Source organism: Mustela nigripes, chromosome 6 (assembly GCF_022355385.1).
Source record: "Mustela nigripes isolate SB6536 chromosome 6, MUSNIG.SB6536, whole genome shotgun sequence".
NCBI classification, from domain to species: Eukaryota; Metazoa; Chordata; class Mammalia; order Carnivora; family Mustelidae; genus Mustela; species Mustela nigripes.
This window is the reverse complement of record NC_081562.1, coordinates 100115368-100133416: the sequence shown is the minus strand read 5'-3', so window position 1 is coordinate 100133416 and position 18049 is coordinate 100115368. Positions and strand designations below refer to the sequence as shown.

At 41.6% G+C, this 18049-nt stretch overlaps 1 protein-coding gene and 1 pseudogene across 8 annotated transcripts in view; both read left to right on the top strand.

Annotated features, from left to right (window-relative positions):
* Nucleotides 1–2379, top strand: part of PEX5 (peroxisomal biogenesis factor 5) — a 17506-nt gene extending 15127 nt beyond the window's left edge. For all 8 annotated transcript variants that reach the window (XM_059403639.1, XM_059403645.1, XM_059403644.1 and 5 more), the window contains 3 exons: nt 188–353; nt 617–774; nt 949–2379. In XM_059403639.1, the coding sequence (XP_059259622.1) occupies nt 188–353; nt 617–774; nt 949–1150 (526 nt within the window). In that variant the 3' untranslated portion in view covers nt 1151–2379. The remainder of the gene's footprint in view (nt 1–187; nt 354–616; nt 775–948) is intronic.
* A 6960-nt stretch (nt 2380–9339) lies between these two features.
* On the top strand, nt 9340–15131 carry LOC132020397 (AP-2 complex subunit beta-like; annotated as a pseudogene).
* The last annotated feature ends 2918 nt before the right edge of the window (nt 15132–18049 follow it).

The window sequence follows — 18049 nt, the reverse complement described above, 5'->3', positions numbered from 1 at the left end:
TGATGAATCTTGGGGATATGAGTGACGAATTAAGGAATTATTTTGGAAGGGTAAGAATCCAGACACATCTGATGAATCTTGGGGATATGAGTGACGAATTAAGGAATTATTTTGGAAGGGTAAGAATCCAGACACATCCATCCACCTATTTTTGCATTTTTTTTCTTTTTCTTTCCTATTGATCTAGCTCCCTCTTTCTTGAAGTGAAAGAGCTCTTCTTGGCTGCTGTGCGCCTGGACCCTACATCCATTGACCCGGATGTGCAGTGTGGCTTAGGAGTCCTTTTCAACCTGAGTGGGGAGTATGACAAAGCGGTGGACTGCTTCACAGCTGCCCTCAGTGTTCGTCCCAATGTGAGCCTCAGGGGAGGAATGGAAATAGCACATGATTGCATCTTACTAAAGGGTCATTTGTTGGGACCTTCGAAGTCACGGGAGCTTCCGTTCCATATACTGATTGCCTTGGGAGAATTGGGCAGAGAAGGCTGGGAACATTTGAGAAGAAAGGAAGGGAGAGTAACATGTATTAGCTAAACAGAATGGTGACCCGGGGAGGACGGGCAGAGTTGGATCTGAGCCTAGTTGTTGTCGCTACTCCTTTCCCATCTCTGTTCCAGGACTATTTGCTGTGGAATAAGCTAGGGGCCACCCTGGCCAACGGAAACCAGAGTGAGGAAGCGGTAGCTGCGTACCGTCGGGCCCTCGAGCTACAGCCTGGCTATATACGGTCCCGCTATAACTTGGGCATCAGCTGCATCAACCTTGGAGCTCACCGGTGAGAGCATCTATGGAGTAATTAGTGAATGAACTCTCTCCCTGCCTTTGGCCGTAGCTCCTCATTCTCCAATCCTCTGTTTGACTAAACAGCTCCAGCTTTCTCCCCATGCCAGCTGATCTGCCTCCTTCCAGTAATGTTCTGCTCACCATCTCTCCTTCTTCTTCCCCACAGGGAGGCTGTGGAACACTTTTTGGAGGCCCTGAACATGCAGAGGAAAAGCCGGGGCCCTCGGGGCGAAGGGGGTGCCATGTCAGAGAATATCTGGAGCACCCTGCGTTTGGCGTTGTCCATGTTAGGCCAGAGCGATGCCTATGGGGCAGCCGATGCCCGGGATCTGCCCACCCTCCTAGCTATGTTTGGCCTGCCCCAGTGACAGTGGGATGGGCTGCCCTGTGAGTGTCAGCTTGGAGGGGTCCCTGCTCTGGACGTGACTCTCTCTCCCCAAATGGGCTACTAAGGGGGTGGGCTGATGACCACAAGCGGTGTGGCCCCTCAGGAGCTGCCTCAACGTAGTGGGTGGGGGGTAGTCCATATTCTTCCTACATCACTGTAGGAAATGAGCTGTGTTATCTCTGAGTCCCTTGGTAATTCAAGGGATGTACATTGAGCTCCAGATCTCTCTGCTCATCATGCCCTTTCTTGGTGCTGCTTTTTGGGTAGGACCCGAAGATCTAGGGTAACTGTTGTCATCAGCTGCCATTTCTGATAGGGTCTACCACATTCGTAATGTCTGTCCTTTCCCCTACTTACTGGGAACTGATAATAGTACAGCTTTCTTGGTCAATGGTGTGCAGCAGGTTCTTCTACCATCCATCTCTGAGATGACTCCACCTGGGACAGGATGTTAGGAGTTGGCCTGTTGGGTTGAAATGTTGCTTTTGCTCAGCAGAGCTGAGTTTGATAGGGCTGCTCATAGTTCTCTTGCTCCTGGACCTCTCCTGGCTGTAGTTCAGATTCTCTGGGTACAATGCTGCATGTGGTGCTGCTGGCATCATTATTGAGGGGTCCATAGGAGTTGCTGGGGTCAGTTGTACAGAGAGTGTTTGTATGTAGGGTAGGAGGATGGCGTATTTGTGGAATGAGCCTAAGAGGGACCAGATGGGGTCAGATCAAGGGCGCTGGTGGGAGGAAGAGCAGGTGGCCTGGGGGTGTGGTGAGTGTAGCCAGCCCTCCTCTCAGAAAGGCCTGTGAGTAGGCCTTGAGCTAACTCTTCTAGAAAGTTGGTTCAGAAATAGTCTTGCCAAATTCCTAGCAAAGAGGCAGTTCAGTGTTACCATAAGCCTTTTGTTGTACTTCTTGAAATGTTTCTAGGGGAAAGCAGTGAAAAAACCCCTCCCCCCTTATTACCTCCACAAGCTGAAGACTGAGGGAGCAGGTTGGACTCTTCTCAACTGTCCCCTGTATGGGGAGATACACTAACCCCCAGAAATGACTGCTAAGCCTTTTGCCTTGTCTTCAGTAGCTAATGATCAGAGAGATTTTTTTTTTAAACTACTATGGTCCCAAGGTTCCATCCTGAAATTTATTTTTCTTTGTATGAATATGTGTAAATGATTTAAAAATAAAACTGTATGAATAAAATTTGTATGAAGAATAAATGGAGCTGATCTGGGTGTGAGTTCTGCCAGGTATGAAGTTGGGGTGTGGAGGTGGGTTGGTGTCTGAAGGACAGGTATTTAAGAGTGTTCTTCCTCTTTCTTTGTCTCTCAAATTCTCCTTGGTGTATTGATTACCCATCCATCTATCCAATATATGCCTGGTACTGTGAATAACATGGACAAGGTCCCTATGTTCATGGAACTTAAAGTTTAGCAAGAGAGACCACTGGTTAACAATCATGCATTTTTCATACTTGTGATAGTACTATAAAGGGAAATATGGGGTGTGATATAATTGGTATTGTTTTCATTCTGAATTACATGGGAGGATTATGGTAGTTTTGCCAATACTTATGCTTTCTAAAGGTTTTCATCTGGCTCTCCCTGGTTTTATTAGAAACTGTATCAAGAGCCATATAAAGATGGGTATTGATCCTGGGGAAGTTTTTTTTTTTTTTTTTTTTTTAAGAGAGAGAGTGTGCAAGCAATAGGGAGGGGCAGAGGGAGAGAGAATCAAGCAGACCGAATGCTCAGCATAGGACCTGATGTGGAGCTCGATCTCACAATCCTGAGATCATGACCTGAATCAAATCAAGAGTCAGATGCTTAGCCCACTGAGCCACTGGGTGTCCCTATCCTGGGGAAAATTTTTAAAACAAAGAATATTTATATTTGGAAATAAACGTCCATGGCCATGTTAGAATTGAATAAAAAAATGTCTAGGGCGCCTGGGTGGTTCAGTGGGTTAAAGCCTCTGCCTTCGGCTCAGGTCATGATTCCAGGGTCCTGGGATCGAGCCCCGCATCGGGCTCTCTGCTCAGCAGGGAGCCTGCTTCCTCTCTTCTCTCTTTCTGCCTGCTTCTCTGCCTACTCGTGATTTCTGTCTGTCAAATAAATGAATAAAATCTTTAAAAAAAATGTCTAAAAGGAATTGGTTCAGTAAATTATCCAGATAGTGAAATATTTAGTTATTTCCAATGACAATAAATGCTAACATGAAACACATGATGGGAAAGAAAAGGTTGGCAAACTATAGGTTATCTCAAGAAAAGCATGCATTGAAAAGAGACGAGGGAAATATTCCATTATGCTAAAACTGTGATTATGAGTGATTTTTCTCCTGCTTTGTCATACTTCTCTGTAACTTTCAATTTTTCTTAGTGCATGGGTAAATACTTCCATAGAAAAACCCAGCAATACACCTTCGGGGGGAAGGGAGGGGCATCTGTTGTTACCTGGGTGATCTTGGGACAGCTGTGTCCTGGGCTCTGAATGGCAGGCAGGCAAAGCAACAAACTGATGCAGCAATTTCTATAATGTATAGATAAAAGGAGAAACTCCTGGTGTGAGAGGCGAGCTGATGCCTGGTTTCACTGAAGTCTCCAGGTTTACCTACTTTGCCTGCCTTTGGTGGCATGAAGGTGGTCAAGAGGATGCTTTTCTTGCATGGCCGGGGTGAGGCAGCTCTTGAACCCAAGTCAGATCCATCTGGTGGTAATTGAGCCCCTATCACGTGCCAGGTGCTGTTCGGGCACCAGGGATACCATTCCCAAGGGCTCTGTTCTCATGGCTTACATATGAGTTGACTGAGAGAATATACAAGTTAAAAAGAAAATGCCTGTTTTACGTACTATGAAGAAATCACAATGGCACATTGCACTAGAGAGTAAAGGGGATGGCTTGCGGGCAACACTGGTCAGGAAAGGCCTTTCTCATGAGGTGAGCTGAGTGTCTGGGAGGGCCCAGGTCCCAGGGGGCAAATGTGAAGGCTGGGATCTGAAGGTAAAAGGGCTCTCTGTGCACACTAACAGGAAGGAGCCTGCACTGTAGAGGAGAGGACAGTGGCAGGACAGAGGGTAGAAAGGAGTGGTCAGGAGCCATGATTATGGAGAAGAATCTGAGTTTTATTCTAAGTTCCAGGGAATCACTGGAGAGGTTAAATAAATGTGATGTGATGTGATTATGTGTTAAAAGACCATTCTGGCCACAGGATAAAGAATGGATGCATGAGGCTGTGGTGGGTTGGAGCTGAAGCAGGAGGACCAGTTAGGCAGTCAGCCCACTGAAAGATATTGGTGGCTTAGTCTAGGGTGGAGATGGAGGGCAGGAGAGGAATGGATGGATGGCACACAGATGAGGAAGTTGCACAAATTCAGCATAAATTTTGTAGGTACAACTGTAGGATTTGCTGCTGGATTGGGTAGATGTAGAGGGCTAGGGTAAGAGATGAAGGATGACTCCTAGATTTTTGGCCTGAGCAATTGCAAGAATGGTGATGCCTTTAACAGAGAAGGGGAAATGGTGGGTGGAGCAGGTTTGGTAAGGCAAATATAAAGCTCTATACTGAACACATTAGATCAAAGGCCAAGATCTCTCCAAAAATAGATGTCAAGTAGATAAAGTGGGTATATAAGTCTCGGGGAGAAGTCAGGGCTAGATGCTTAAATTTGAGAGTCCTGTTTATAGAGACTGCATTTAAAGCCCTGGGACTGGGAAGGTTTGGGAGAATGTAAATAAGAGCGGGGTGGTGGTGGTGGTTGGCTTACCAAGAAGCACTGATTACCAGGCAGGCAGAATGGCTTGAAGCAGCTGTTTGTTCTGTAGGATACAAATCTGTTAAGGGTGACCTTGTTAAAACACAAAAACAAAGAATGACTTAGAGGTGGCACCAGGGTGGCTCAGTGAGTTAAGCCTCTGCCTTTGGCTAAGGTCATGATCTCAGGGTCCTGGGATCAAGCCCCGCATCGGGCTCTCTGCTCCGCAAGCAAGGAGCCTGCTTCTCCATCTCTCTCTGCCTGCCTCTCTGCCTACTGATCTCTATCAAATAAATAAATAAAATCTTTAAAAAAATGACTTGGAGGTCTGCAACTTTAAAGAAACAATTTAACTTTTAATCCAAGTTTTTCTTTTTCCAGGAAGAAGTATAACCAGCAGATGATCTGTGTGTTCATTTCAGTAAGACCCTCTCCCTCTGGGCATTCTCTCTCTGTAGGTAAACTGATGGGAGTTGAAGGACAAAAGGCCTTCTTGGCAAGTGTGGGAATTTGGGTTAATGGCCTCCGCGCCTTGTTGCCAATGGGCTGACCCCACTATCCTGTAACCAAGGGGGGTGGGAAGGAGGCAGGGAAGCACGCCATACACCCTCTTCTCTAACTGGAGCTTGCACAAAGTCCTGAGGGCCTCCTTGAGCTCCTCTTTATTTTCTTTTTTTAATTTAAAATATTACTTCTATTTTTTACTTTAAATTAAAAAAATTAGAGCAGTTTTAGGTTTACAACAAAATTGACAGAAAGGTGCAAAAATTTCCCTTATGCCCTCTGCTTCCCCACAGGCATGGCCTGTCCCATTAACAGTGTCACCCACCAGAGTGGGACTTTCTTTTTTTTTAACCAAGTATGAACCTCTGTTGATACATTGTAATCATCCTAAGTCCATAGTTTACTTTAAGGTTTACTCTTGGTGTTATGCATCACATAGGTTTGGATAAACACATAATGACTATATCCATCATTGTTGTATCACACAGAGTATTTTTGCTGCCCTCAAAGTCCTCTGTGCTCTGTTCATTTGTGTCTCCCCCACCCCAAGTCAGACCGTTTAGTGGTCTCCATGATTTTACCTTTTCCAGAATGTCATAGAGTTGGAATCTTACCATATGCAGCTTTTCAGATGTGCTTATTTCACTTAGCAATATGCATTTAAGGTTCCTCCATGTCTTTTCATGGCTTGATAGAGCTTTTTTCTTTTTTTTAAATAAGCGCTGAATAATATTCCATTGTCTGGATGTATCTTTGTTTATACATTCACTACTGAAGGGCATCTTGGTTTTTCCCAGGTTTTGGCAATTACAAATAAAGCTGCTATAAATATTTGTTTAGACAAAAGTTTTCATATCTTTTGGGTAAAAACCAAGTAGCATGATTGCTGAATTGTATGATAAGAGTATGTTTCTTTCCTTCCTTCCTTTTAAAGATTTTGTTTATTATTTGACACAGAGAGAGAGAGAGAGTGAGAGAGGGAACACAAGGTGGTGGGGGGCGGGAGAGGGAGAAGCAGGCTTCCCGCTGAAGAGGGAGCCCAATGTGGGGCTCAATCCCAGGACTCTGGGATCATGACCTGAGCAGAAGGTAGACACTTAATGACTGAGCTACCCAGGCACCCCTCTTTTTTCAGAGATTTAATTTATTTATTTGATGGAAAGACAGAGAGAGCGAGCCAGTGAGCACAAACAGGGGGATGGGCAGAGGGAGAGGGAGAAGGAGAAGCAGGCTCCCTGATGAATAGGGAACCTGATGTGGGGCTCCATCCCAGGACCCTGGGATCATGATCTGAGCCCACTGAGCCCTCCAGGCTCCTTTTTGTAAGGAACTTCCAGACTGGCTTCCAGAGTGACTGTACTATTTTTCATTCCCACTAGCAGTGGGTGAGAGTTCCTGTGGCTCCACACCCTCACACATTTGGTGTTGTCAGTGTCTTGAACTTTGGCAGTTGTAATAGGTATGTGGTGGTATGTCATCATTTTCACTGGCATTTCCCCAATGACAGATGATGTGTAACACCTTTTTGTAGGGCTTATTTGCCACCTGTGTATCTTCTTGGATGAGGTGTACTCTTTGCTTTCTTGATTACAGTCTCTCTTCCTAATGATTGTATCTTGAGACACTTTTCTTTTTAGACTTTTTTATTTCTAAGTGATCTCGATAACCAGTGTGGTGCCCGAACTCACAACCCCAAAATCAAGAGTTGCATGCTCTACTGACTGAGCCAGCCGTGTTCTCCTACATACTTTCTTTAAAACCTTGAACTGAGTTTTAAGTTATTTTTTCTGCATAGGAGCTGTTAAATTCCCTCTCTGTACTCAGAGGCCTTCCTGGGCAGGTTTCTACTTGGCAACTCCCTTTTTTTCTCGCAGCAGAGATCCTGCAAGGTCATCAGGAAAACACTGTATAAATGTTCTCATCTGCCCCCTACAAGTTTATCTCCACTTGTGTCCGTTGGGTCATTCCTCCTTCCCTGCTGCATTTCAGGGGAACAACTACCATCTTCCTCTTCAAGGATAATCCCTTATTCAGGCTTTCAAGTTTCAGTCTTGGCAAAATTGCTCATCTAGCCTTTACCTTTAATTCCTCCATCCCTACTGGCCCTTTCTCTTCATTAAGTAATCATGCTCAACTATTTCCCATCCTTAACCAAATAAAAATCTAACTGATCCACCATTAGATCAACCAAACAAAATAATCATTTCTTTTTTTTTTTTTTAAAGATTTTATTTATTTATTTGACAGACAGAGATCACAAGTAGGCAGAGAGGCAGGCAGAGAGAAAGAGGGAAGCAGGTTCCCTGCTGAGCAGAGATCCTGATGTGGGGCTCAGTCCCAGGACCCTGGGATCATGACCTGAGCCAAAGGCAGAGGCTTTAACCAACTGAACCACCCAGGCGCACCCCAAATAATCCTTTCTTAGCCACCAATCTACCCCCACCAGTGTCTTCCTTCTTCCTCACAGCCAAGCTTCTTCACGGAGTTGTTCTCTGTACTCTTTGCTGCCCTAATTACACCACCGAAACTGCTTTGCTCAGGTTACCAATGACTTCCATTCATTGTCAAAGCCAATGCACATTTCTGATCTTGCTTGACCTAACTCTGACATTTGATCCTAAGCAGCTCTGCCATACCTGGTTGGGCAGAGGGTACACTGCATATCTTGGGGGCGCCATTAACGTGGTCCATGTGACCACAGCCAGGGCTGTGCTGTGTGCAATCTATATGGCTGTACTCACTGGCCTGCATTGATGATGACTTTCTTTTAAACTCTCTTCCATGTCTCTCTTCCTTTTTTCTCTTCTTTTTAGTCTCCTCTTTGTGTCTCTGTGTCTATCTGTTCCTTAAATTCTCTTTACCTGCTTTCCTTGCTTTCCAGGATTCTTTGTTGGCTTCATCTACCCTGTGGCTGTACCTACCATTTATTTATTTTAAAAGATTTTATTTATTTATTTGACAGAGATCACAAGTAGGCAGAGAGGCAGGCAGAGAGAGAGAGAGAGAGAGAGAGGAGGAAGCAGGCTCCCTGCAGAGCAGAGAGCCCGACGTGGGGCTCGATCCCAGGACCCTGGGATCATGACCTGAGCCGAAGGCAGAGGCTTTAACCAACTGAGCCACTCAGGCGCCCCTGTACCTACCATTTAAATGTTGATGATAATTTACCATAGATCTCACCCTGGGCCTTACACATGTTGCACACTTGCATTCTGTCTCCTCCATTTGGATGTTCCCCAGCTACCTTAAACTCAACATATTCAGAACAGGAATTCCCTTCTAAAAATTACTCCCCATGTTGTATACTCTTGGCAGCATCACAAGAGAAAACAATGAATGGATCTGGATGACTCCTTATGGTCCTATGATACTTCTTCAGTCACCCAGTCCCACAGGATCTCCCTCCTCAATCTAGCTCCCAAGGGTCCTCTGGTCTTTTTATTGTTACTGTTACTTTTGTTTAGGGGCATATCATGTCTCTTGGATTGCTGTGATAGCTTCATGTTTGTGTGTGTGTCTTCTTTTCATTTGTTAGCAACCCCTCATCACTGAAACAAATGTACTTTCTATTTATTCAGTCAGTCAGTCAGTGATAGTGGGGATGGGAAGGGCAGAGGGGGAGAGAGAGAGAGAGAGGGAGAGAGGGAGGGAGAGAGAATCCCAAGCAGACTCCATGCCCAGCACAGAGCCCAATGAAGAGCCCAATGTGGAGTTTGATTCTCACAACCCTGACTGAGATCGTGACCTGAGCTAAAATCAAGAGTTGGACACTCAGCTGACTGAGACACCCAGACGCCACTTAAGGAGATGTTCTTAAGGGTATACTGTCTTTCAGAACAAAACCGTAGAGTGAGGGAGCTAGAAACCTTGTCCAGCTCATTTTGTTATGGAAGGGAGAACACAGCTTGTGGAGAGGGATCTGTGCAGGGATGGGGTCTATGTCCTGCACAGAGGCCCTTCAGTGCCAGGGCTCGGTGTCCGCAGTCGTGTGGTGTGCGAAAGAGCTTGTTGCAAGCTGCAGCTTGGCAACAGCTCTTCTGAGTAAGCTTTGTGTCAGCAGAGTGCAGCCCCAGCGCGACAGTGGCTCTGGCAGGGAACCGCACTATAACTGAGCAGTGATTGCCTTGACCAGCAGTGGCATGGCAAAGGCCACTGGATGTGGATGAACTGCTTTCTGGTGCCTGGGGTGCTGTGCTTGTGACAGTCCTGCTTTCATTTACACAGGGTGGGGACGAGGAAAGTATTGGGGTAGAACTCAACCACAGCTCGTGGCTGAACGAATGATAAGATAATCAGAAGAGAATCTCAGCAAACAGCACACATACACACATAACACACACATGGGAATTCTTAAGAAAATGCCAATAGAGCACAAAAGGACTTCCTAGGACCATTAGACATGATTTTCTAAGTAAAAATGCAATATGGAAACAGAAACAGAAGATGATCACCACTGAAAACTAAACATAAAAATCATAGCTACCTATAGAAACATAGAGATAAAAATAAAAAAAATTAAAAAAAACCCATAGGAATGAAAATGAGGGAAAGACAGGATTAGGACCCATCAAGGAAATCTAATATACGGAACTTAGACAATTTCCAAAAGAAGAATAAATTCAATCAAATAAATGAATAATAGAAAATATCCCTGGGCTCGAGACTTGATTGAAAAGCTATACTGAGTCCCATATGAGACTCGGTTCCCTTGAGTCAGTAGAATGATAGGATTCTAGAACAGCAGAAGCTGTAGGGAAGCACTTAAGCATGAGAGAGGAAGGTGGGCATAATTACCATATAGATGGTAAGGTTGGGTGGGAATCAGGGGACTCTAAGCCCTAGGAAACTATGGTGAAAGTTAATAGCATATAGTGTTCCTAAGAGTAAGAGGTGGGTAGCCAATGAATACTGTTATGCTGAAAATAAATAAAAAATAAAATTAAAAAAATTAAAAAATAATGAATATTGTTATGCTGAAAATAAATAAAAAATAAATTTAAAAATAAATAAATTAATTAACTTTTTTGCACCATTAAAAAGAAAAAAAAAAAAAAGTATTGCAGAGGACTCTTGTTAGCCTCTACAGTGGAAAATCATGATCCTTCCCCCAGGTTCCAGATCTGTGTCAGTTATCAATTGAAAGAGAGCATAGTTCCCTTTAAAAAGAAAACTTGCAATGCCACCACAAGTATATTCAATAAAGAGACTCCAAATCTTCTCTAAAGGGACCGATGGCCATATACCAGAGTAATTGTATACAAGGGAAAGGAGAATACCCAGATTTTCAGGGGATTTAAGTGCTGTTATGACCTCGGTTGGTATACTGGGATGTGAATGAAAGTCCTGACCCAAATGATCTAATGGGATTTTTTTTTTCAACAGTTAGCTTTTCCTGACCAACACGATTATTATTATGAACACTTTCACCTCTGTTCAGTTCCCCAGACTGGAAAACTTCTGGAAACCTTCGTTCCCGACTCCTCCTCACTCCCACATCCCATCCGGTACTAAGTTGTAACTGAACCTTTCTTGTTCATTGTTTAAAATAATTTATTATATAACATTTGATACAAAGAACACATTTAACATGTAATTTACAAAGCACAGTAATGAAATTCATTCCCTTCAAGGGTCACAACCAGAATGTTATCAGTAATGTTGAAACTCTGTGCTTCTCCTCTGTTTTCTCTCCTTGACTTTTCTTCAGAAGTAACTACTATCCCTTTTCCAAAAATACTTCTTATCACACATGCATGCTTCCCTAAACAATAGTGCATGTATATTCGAGTTTTCTAAAAATGGTATCATTCTGTTGTAGTTTCCTGGGTTCTGCTTTTATTCATTTAACATTGTATATCAGACTCATTCATATTTCAATATACAGCTGCAGTTTACAAATATACCACAAATTATTTCATTCTTTTGTTGATTAACACTTCGATTGTTTCTACTTCTGGCTATAATGAACAAATCATTGCTGAAGTATTCTTGTAACTGTCTCCTCGTGCACATATGCCAGCGATTTTGGGTATATACGAAGGAGTAGAATTATGAATGTTTAATTTATAAGGTAATGCTGAATTATTTCAAGAGTGAGTGTGCCAATTTCCATTCCATATATACACCTGTCAGTGTGTATAAGAATTCCTGTTGATCTGTATCATTTCCATACCTTGGATTGTGGATACCTTGTTCTCTAACTTGGTATTGTTAGACATTAATTTTTACATTACAGTGATTTCAAAGTGGTCTTGCATTGTGATTTTAATTTGTATTTCTCTGATTAACAGAGAGATCGAGTATGCTTCCATTTTTATTGGCCATTTGTATTTCCCATTCTGTGAATTGCACAATTTATTTTTATTGCACATTTTCCCATGGGGCTATCTTTTTATTTCTGATTTTAAGGAAGATCTTTATATATTTTGGAGACTAATCCATATGTATTACAAAAAACTTCTCATGGTCTGTGGCTTGTCTTTTCAGTCACATTCTAGTATTTTTTGATTAACAGAAGTTTTAAACTTTAATGTCGTTGAATTTCTCACTCTTTTAGAAAAATGAGTAGAGTTTTCTGTGTGTAAATAACAAGATTTAGAAATACCCTATATATTATTCTGTAAATGCTAATGCTTTGGTTTTCACATTTGAAACTTTAACCCATCTCAAATTGATTTTTTCACATATAGTGTGAGGTAAAGACCCAATTAATTTTTTCCTATTTGGATAATTAATTACCCCAGCACTCCAGAACCATACATTGAAAAACTTCTTTTTTCTAGTGATTTACAATGCTTCCTCTAGTCATCTCTTCAGAGCCATATACATGTGGATCTATATCTGCCTTTCTATTCGGTTTCATTTATTTTTTATTTATCTCTATGCCAAGACTGCTTGCCTTCATCATCTAACTTTGTCATAGTCTTTGTTTATTTCAGAGAAAGTCTCTTCTCTCAGTTTATTCATTTTAAGTTTTTAAACACAAATTCTTGAGACTTTGCTTATATATATATTGTATATATTTATTACATATTTATTTATATATCATATATGTTATATGTATATCTATTATATAATATATATATGAAGAGTTTAAGCCTATTGAGACTTTAATCAGGATTTCATGTAAGTTGTAGGTCAATTTTAGGAAAGCTGATATCTTTACAATGATTTTTTTGTGAAACTTACAGAACTAAAACTTTCAGTTTTACTTAGATCTTTGTTTTTTCTTTTTTTAAGGATTTTATTTATTTACTAATTTGATACAGAGAGAAAGATTACAAGTAGGCAAAGAGGCAGGCAGAGAGGGAGGGAGAAGCAGGTTCCCTGCTGAGCAGAGAGCCCAGGCCCCTGAGACTATGACCAGAACTTAAGGCAGAGGCTTAACCATCTGAGCCACCCAGGCGCCCGTGTTATTGTTTTTTAAAAAATTTTTTTATTTTTATTTTTTTTGATTTTTGTTATTGTTTTAATGTAACATTTTAGAATTGTTAGATTTGTTTCTAGGTACTAGCGATTTTTATGGTTATTGTTACTATTGTCTTTATTAAATTGTGTGTTAAAATTGTTTATTTCTGGTGTATGAAAATGCAGTTTATTTATTTATTTATTTATTTATTTATTTTTTACTCCCAGAACACTGGTTTATTTCATCTTGTTCCTTCCCTACCTCCAACCCCATCCCCAAATATTCCAGGTTTGTTACTGTGATCTTAAACTAGCAGATTCATATGTACTATTTACCCTGCACGTAATATCTTAGGACATTCATACCTGAGCTCCTCCACATTATGGATGTCTTCCATTTTGGTCCCCAGGGTACTCCCGAGGCCTAGGTCAGGGCCTGCTCTATGATAGTTCTCAAAAAAATATTTGTCAAGGGAATGAGCCCATAACAGTTTATTTTTTTTTATTATTTATTTGACAGAGAGAGAGCAAGAGAGGGAACACAAGCAGGAGGAATGGGAGAGGGAGAAGCAGGCCTCCTGCTGAGCAAGGAGCCTGATGTGGGGCTCGATGTGGGGCTTGATCCCAGGACCTTGGAATCACAACTGAAGCCAAAGACAGACGCTAAATGACTGAGCCACCTAGGCACCCCAATTTTTTATTTTTTGTATAGTTAACTTATATCTAGTTGCCAAATTCTCTTGTGAATCTGACATTATATTTACTTAATCTGACATTATATTCTTTTAGATCTTAGACAATCATATAAAATCAATGACCTTTTTGTTTCTTCCTCTTCCTCTTCCTTTAATTATTTTCTTATCATACTGTACTACCTAGAACCTCCAGTAGAACTTTATTTTTTATTTATTTTATTTTTAAAGACTATTTATTTATTTATTTCACAGAGAGAGAGAGAGATCACAGGTAGGGAGGCAGGCAGAGAGAGAGGGGGAAGCATTCTCCCTGCTGAGCAGAGAGCCCCATGTGGGGCTTGATCCCATGAGATCCCTCATGACCTGAGCTGAAGGCAGAGGCTTAACTCACTGAGCCACCCATGCACCCCTCCAGTAGAATTTTAAATAAGAGTTTGTTCTTGGAGCATCTGGCTGGCTCAGTCAGTAGAACATATGACTCTTAATTTTGGGGTTGTAAGTTCAAGCCCCACATTGGGTTAGCAATTACTTAAAAATAAAATCTTAAAGAGGCACCTGGGTGATTCAGTTAGTTAAGTGTCTGCCTTCAGCTCAGGTCATGATCCCAGGGTCCTGGGACTGAGACCTGAGTCTACCTGGCTCCCTGCTCATCAGGGAGTCTGCTTCTCCTTTCCCTCTGCCCCGCTGCACCGCCCCTCCTCCACTGCTTATGCACCCTCGCTTAAATAAACATATAAAATCTTTAAAAAATAAAATCTTAAAAAAAGTCTTGGGAGGAGACCTAGACAGTCTGGTGGGACAATCCTTCATCCCCTGTAGTCAGCAGGGGTCCCAACGACCTGTTTGAACTCTCCCCAGGAATAGGCATGGCACCTGGTGGATATGCCCTCCTAAGGCTGTCTGGCTGCCTGCAGTAAAAGCTAAAGGCTTGGAGATTTCCGGAACATTTACTCACTGCCAAGGGCGCATATTGATGGAAATGAACTTCACAAAACAAACTAAATGGACTTCACAAAACAAAGCAAACTTCACCTACAAAGCTCTGCAGCACAGGACAGGCTCTTAGTTCAGTTTAACAAGAATAGCTTTGGTGTCACACTCAGCTCTCCCCCGACCATCCATCCACGGCTGATGCCAAGCCACAGCACTGATGTCTCCCTGCCTTTCAACACCTTGAGCCCAGTCATGAAGATGGAACCTCTGAATAACCTGCGGCTGGCTGTGAGAACAACACTGAGATCTTCTGCTTAGGCTGCCTCATCCCATTCAATGCGCTTTTTGTAGAAGATGGCAAAATGGATCGCCTGGTCTTCCTTGCCACATGGAAGGATATTCACGATGAAAATGAACTTCAGTTTCAGATTAAGAAATGTCATTTAAATAATGGCACTGTTTCCAGCAAATTGCAAAACATCAGTGCTTATACTATTGCTGAGAGGAATGTGGAAGGGCAGAACATGCCCGACCAATCCCTGAAGCTCACTAGGGTGTTTGGTTTTCGGCTGAGCTACTTACGTATTCAGCCAGGAAACCCAAATTATACGCTGTCGCAGAAGTCGAGCTCCTGGGGTTCCTCAGTACATTACCAGGTCTAGGACAGCATTTTGAAAAATCAATAGACTAGTCTATGGCCCTCTGCCCGCCCTGTGATTGGTGCAAGCCAAGAATTCTTAACTGGCAGAAATTGTATTGCTGTGTGGAATCTGCACACAAAAGCGCTGAGGCCACCCACCAAGGTAGTGACGAGTCTAACCTGTGCTAACATTAAGGCACAACTTTTTGGATAGTTTCAGCTTCGTGTCAATATTTGTAACCACTGCTTGGATCACTTCCCTCCTCCTGCTACCTGCTGCTGTGATCTGTCCTTACTTGTGAGCTTTTCCATAGTGGGCCAGTGGCTGGCTTTTTTTAAGTGTGGGTTGATATTTTGTCATGGAGAGCTCATTTCAAAAACAGAAAAAGACAAAAAATATTGAAGCGAGGAAAAGTGTCATTGAAAAAAAAAGTGTTTGTTCTTGCTTGTACATTCAATGCTTCCTATTTTTCACAAGTAAGCATGATTGGCTGTAATCTTTTTAGTAAAAAATTTATCAGTTTACAGAAGCTTCCTCATTTGCTAAGAGATTTTTTAAAAAAATTGTGAATGTTACATTTAAAAGACATGAATAGGTATTGAATTCAATGACTTGAGAAATCTTTACATAAATATAGACTCAATGAATTATTACCATATTGTATTATTCCAAAGTTCTAAAGTCATTTGGGGATTTTAGGAATTATAGAGAAGCTAGCTTCAATGAACAATATAATTACTGTCAATAATCTGAATTTATCAGAGAAATGTGGCAGCCTAAAATTTTACTCAGATTGTGGATGTAAGGTAGCTTTGCAGTCTACATAATTTGTGCTCATGACTAAGATTAAGAAAACCCTTTTATAAAGATACTAATTACATCAATTATTAAATTTAAATATTAATTACATAAAATTATGTAAACACCCATTTGCGCATATATATACATTTACATGCTGTTAAATAATGACAAAGGTAGCAACTATGTCTCTAAAGCAAGTGTATATAATTTAGTAGGTTTCATTTAATCTAGCCTTTTAGAAAGAAAAATCCAAAGTCTTACCAAGCTATAATGCTACATTTGCTGTTTTATTTTATACTGTGGGAAAACCTGGAGAAATAGATATAGAAATCTTGTATATCTAAAATTCACACACCAGTTTCTTTAATCCAAGGGAACTTGTATTAAAATTTAATTCTTAAATTTATTTTGCCCTCATAACTTCTATTTTTGGGTTTTAAGATCTTAGGATCCCAACAAGAAGGTTTTCAATAAAATATCTTTCAGTTTTTAATAATACCTTTGAAAGGTATTAGACCTGGAATCTCCAAAGTTTCTTCTTGCAGGTTTTATTCAATTTACTTATTTCTTTTCTGTAAAAACATATAGCACATGCTACTTCTGAATCAAAAGGCTGGGGTTTCCTTGGGATACTGAAGTCGTCTTGAGTTCTTTACTCAACATCTTTTAGTTTTCTTGGACACTCATATGGGAAAGCAAACCTTTACTTGTTTTCTGGTCACTCCAGTTATTCATGATAGACTTATATTTCAAAGAAAGGAAAAGAAAAGAAATAATTGAATCGGGGGAAAACGCCATCCCCAATCTCAGAATAAAACACATAAAACAGGGGTGCCTGGGTGGCTCAGTGGGTTAAGTCTTCCGCCTGCGGCTCAGGTAATGATCCCAAGGTCCTGGGATCGAGCCCTGCATCAGGCTCTCTGCTCAGCAGGGAGCCTGCTTCTCCGTGTCTCTCTGCCTACTTGTGATCTTTGTCTGTCAAATAAATAAAATCTTAAAAAAAAAAACCCACATAAAACAGCTTGTTCTAGGATTTCCAGCAAACCATACATTTCTTCCATCCTCTACAGCAGTTGGTCCCTTGTCTTGATGAAGGGCTGCCACTAGGGCCCAATCTTTCTGTTCTCTAATCTCTACTCTAGCAAAAGTTTTCTGGTAGCCTGGGAATTCTTATCCCCTGATTCCTGCTGAGTGGCTTAATCTCAAATGTCACAAAGAAAGAACCCATTTGTCTCCAAGTAGGTTAATATCTATCTAAATTGATAAAAATTTTCAAATAATTGCTAACATTTCCAAGAGGGCGGAGTTTAAAGGTTTATTTATTTATTTGTGAAGAGGGAGGAGCAGGCAGACCTAGAAAGGGATAAAGACTCTCCAGCAGACTCCCCACTGAGCATGGAGCCTGTTGCAGGATTTGATCTCATGACCTGAAACCATGACCTGAAGGAAATCAAGACTCAGATGCTTAACCAGCTGAGCCATCTGGGTGCTCCCAAGAGGGCAGAGTTTCAATCACTTTTCCTTTGAGTTGGATTACATAGACTTTACCAGTTAAAAAAGTTCCTGTCCTGACTCCACTAACAGCATCTGGCAACCATTACTATGCAGCAAAAACTCCTACTACCGCTCTTACATATTGGAAATTCTCTTGCATTCTGTTGGCTCTCAGCTCAAGTAACCCTAAGTTGTGTGGATCATGTTAGCAGAAAGCACAAGTCATACCCAAGATTCAAAGGGAGGTGAACTCACCCTGAAGTCCTCATTCTCTGCCCTTTGCTTCTTCTCACTTTAAACAGCTAGTTCAAGGAACTTTTGTTTGTTTGTTTGTCTAAAAAAGAACCAAATACTCTCAATCTCTTTGTTTGAATAAATGACCCAACAGAAGAAGAAAACGTCATATGCAGATGTTCCCGTAAGAAGAAAAAACAGCTGATAGAAGGAATCCAAACCATTTGGTATTGCCAACCCTGGGCCAACAGCAGGGGGCGCCAAAGGATCTTAACCATAGCATCCAGGGATCTTCTTTCTCCTTTGAGGAATACAACTTTCTTTAAAAAATATATGTTGTTTGTTGTGAGCATTTTTATGGGCTTCTCTTCTACTATTTCGAGTGGGGAAAATTCTGCAGTACTTTCCAGTAAATTCGTATAATAAATTGTTCT